Source organism: Nanorana parkeri, unplaced genomic scaffold, assembly GCF_000935625.1.
Source record: "Nanorana parkeri isolate BGI_ZX_2015 unplaced genomic scaffold, ASM93562v1 scaffold589, whole genome shotgun sequence".
NCBI lineage: Eukaryota > Metazoa > Chordata > Amphibia > Anura > Dicroglossidae > Nanorana > Nanorana parkeri.
In genome coordinates, this window is record NW_017306857.1 from 309,841 (window position 1) to 312,152 (window position 2,312).

General features: G+C 46.1%; 1 protein-coding gene across 4 annotated transcripts in view; it reads left to right on the forward strand.

Annotated features, from left to right (window-relative positions):
- PKP3 (plakophilin 3) overlaps positions 1–2,312 on the forward strand; it is a 90,191-nt gene that overhangs the window by 76,321 nt on the left and 11,558 nt on the right. For all 4 annotated transcript variants that reach the window (XM_018562669.1, XM_018562666.1, XM_018562670.1 and 1 more), the window contains 2 exons: positions 1,749–1,923; positions 2,018–2,135. In XM_018562669.1, the coding sequence (XP_018418171.1) occupies positions 1,749–1,923; positions 2,018–2,135 (293 nt within the window). The remainder of the gene's footprint in view (positions 1–1,748; positions 1,924–2,017; positions 2,136–2,312) is intronic.

The following is a 2,312-nucleotide window of genomic DNA, read 5'->3' on the forward strand; positions in this document are numbered from 1 at the left end:
CACATCACAGTCCCCCTTTGCATCAGGAGACTTCTTTACATCAAACTCCCCCTTCAGATTAGGAGCCCACTTTTCACATCAGAACCCCCCTTTACATCAGAGTCCCTCCTTCACATTAGAGTCCTCAGTTCCTCCTTCACATCAGAGTCTTACCACCACATAGGGGAGGCCCCCTTACCATCAGAGTCCTCAGTTCCTGCTTCACATCAGATCACCACCACTTGCCATCACATCAGGAGCTGCAGCTGTGGTAGCATGGCATAGGGTGGAAGGTAAAGCAGGCCTGGATGGAGTGATCTTCATCCTTTTCTGAATGGATCTCAGACTTCATGGATTAGTGTCATTCTGAGGCACCCCTGTGGAAGCCAGAAGGCACCCCAGGGTGCCAGAGCACCATAGTCGGAAAAGACTGAAGTAGTCCATGGCATAGGCTAAGCAATGATACAAAACATACCAAGTAATGAGCACGAGTGACCATAACAAAAATGACTGTAAAAAAACAATGAACTAGAGAGAAACATATTGCAAAAACATATCTGTAGACTGAGTCCAGCCAGCTGTCAGCTTTTTCACCTTACACCCAGTGCTGAAGGAGGAAATGATAGCCGGTGGGGTTCAAAGTCTGTAGCCGGTAGAGACCGGTTGCTTCTTACTGATATGTGGATGACTGGCCTGTGTCATCCTGCGCGGGGCCAGATTCAGAGTTTCTAGGGGTTCTGTCACAGAAGGCATGTTAATGCGCTCCCTTTTTCTCCATTGCACACCAGCTACACCAAAGGTGGCTGTCTCTTCTACTAATGTGTCCATCTGGCCCTGATTTTGCTCTCTTTATACACCAGAGCCCTGGGGATTAGTTAGAGATGAAGACAAGGGCTTAGCTGTTTATTGTGGATAAAAAGGTTAACATTTACACATCAGTCACAGCTGTCTTTAGACTGGTTAGGCTGGATGTTTTGGGGAAAGATGGTGTGTTTTAATATGGCTGATGGTGCAAACAGTTATTATAATTTTGACATGGTTGGGGAATGGAAAATAGTTTATTTAAACGTATCAACATACATGAAGTACAACAAGCATAAATGGCAGGGAAACCCCAACTTGAGACCACCCTTACAAGTCTGCAGATATTTGCTGAATCCACAGGCTCCTGTTTATACATTGTAAGCATAAAAGGCAGGGGTATAGGAGGGAAATTGTTACCTCAAAAATGTAAAGTGTATCTAAACCCAAAAACAAACATGTGATGTAGTGCCGCTTAACAATCCTTAGCTGTGGTGGCCGCATTATTTTGCTCATTGGACTAGATGTACACATTCAGACATTAGCAGGTAGTACAGGGGCATCCCGAGGCCGGGTGTCACCCAGATCGGAGAACATGTGACACCCCGCCGTGACGTCATTGCGCATGTGTGGTCATCTTATTGACGCTTGCCGGTGGCCATCTTGGTGATGGACGCCGGCAGAGAGAGGAGGGGACGTTCACCTGGCAGGATGAGGTATGGCGTCAGGTGCCCTCCTCTCTCCTGACACTGTCGGGCTCTCGGTCAATGACAAGAGTGCCCGACTTTTCAGAGGGGGTGACACCAAAATGACTGGCCACACCCCCCTTGTGACGCCACTGCGGTAGTAATACAGGTTTCTAAACAAAGCCCTTGCTTTCAGTAAGACCATTGACAGGATTTGTATTTCTGCTATATTCCATTAGGCCTAATTCTTCTCCCCCCAATTTTTTTTTTTTTTTTTTGCAGGTATTTTATGGAACTTGTCTTCCAGCGATAACCTGAAATCAAGGCTGGCACGTGATACTCTAACTCCGCTGACAGATAGGGTGCTGGCTCCACTCTCTGGATCATCAGGATCTGCACTGATCCAACAGAATGCATCAGAGGCCGAGATATTTTACAATGCCACCGGCTTTCTCAGGTATGAATCAAAATGGTTTACTGGACTGTTCAGAGGCCACCAATTGGAACAAAGTGGATTATTTTTCACATCCATGTTATGTATTCTTCTATAGGAACCTGAGTTCTGCTAGTGAGGAGACCCGTCAGAAGATGCGAGACTGTCCTGGGATGGTGGACACCCTTGTTGGCTACATAAACCAAGTTCTGCAGGCTGGCAAATCTGAAGACAAGGTGAGGCGCTATCACCACACACTGGAAAGAGTCTTGTTTATAGCCAATAATGCACTTTTTAAATACACTTCAGCTCCTTTTAAAGTAGCTATAAACCCTAACTGAATGTTAGTGTATCAAAAGCAATTGCCATTTTATAAAATACTGCCCCCCCCCCCCCCTTTTTTTCCCTCCTTT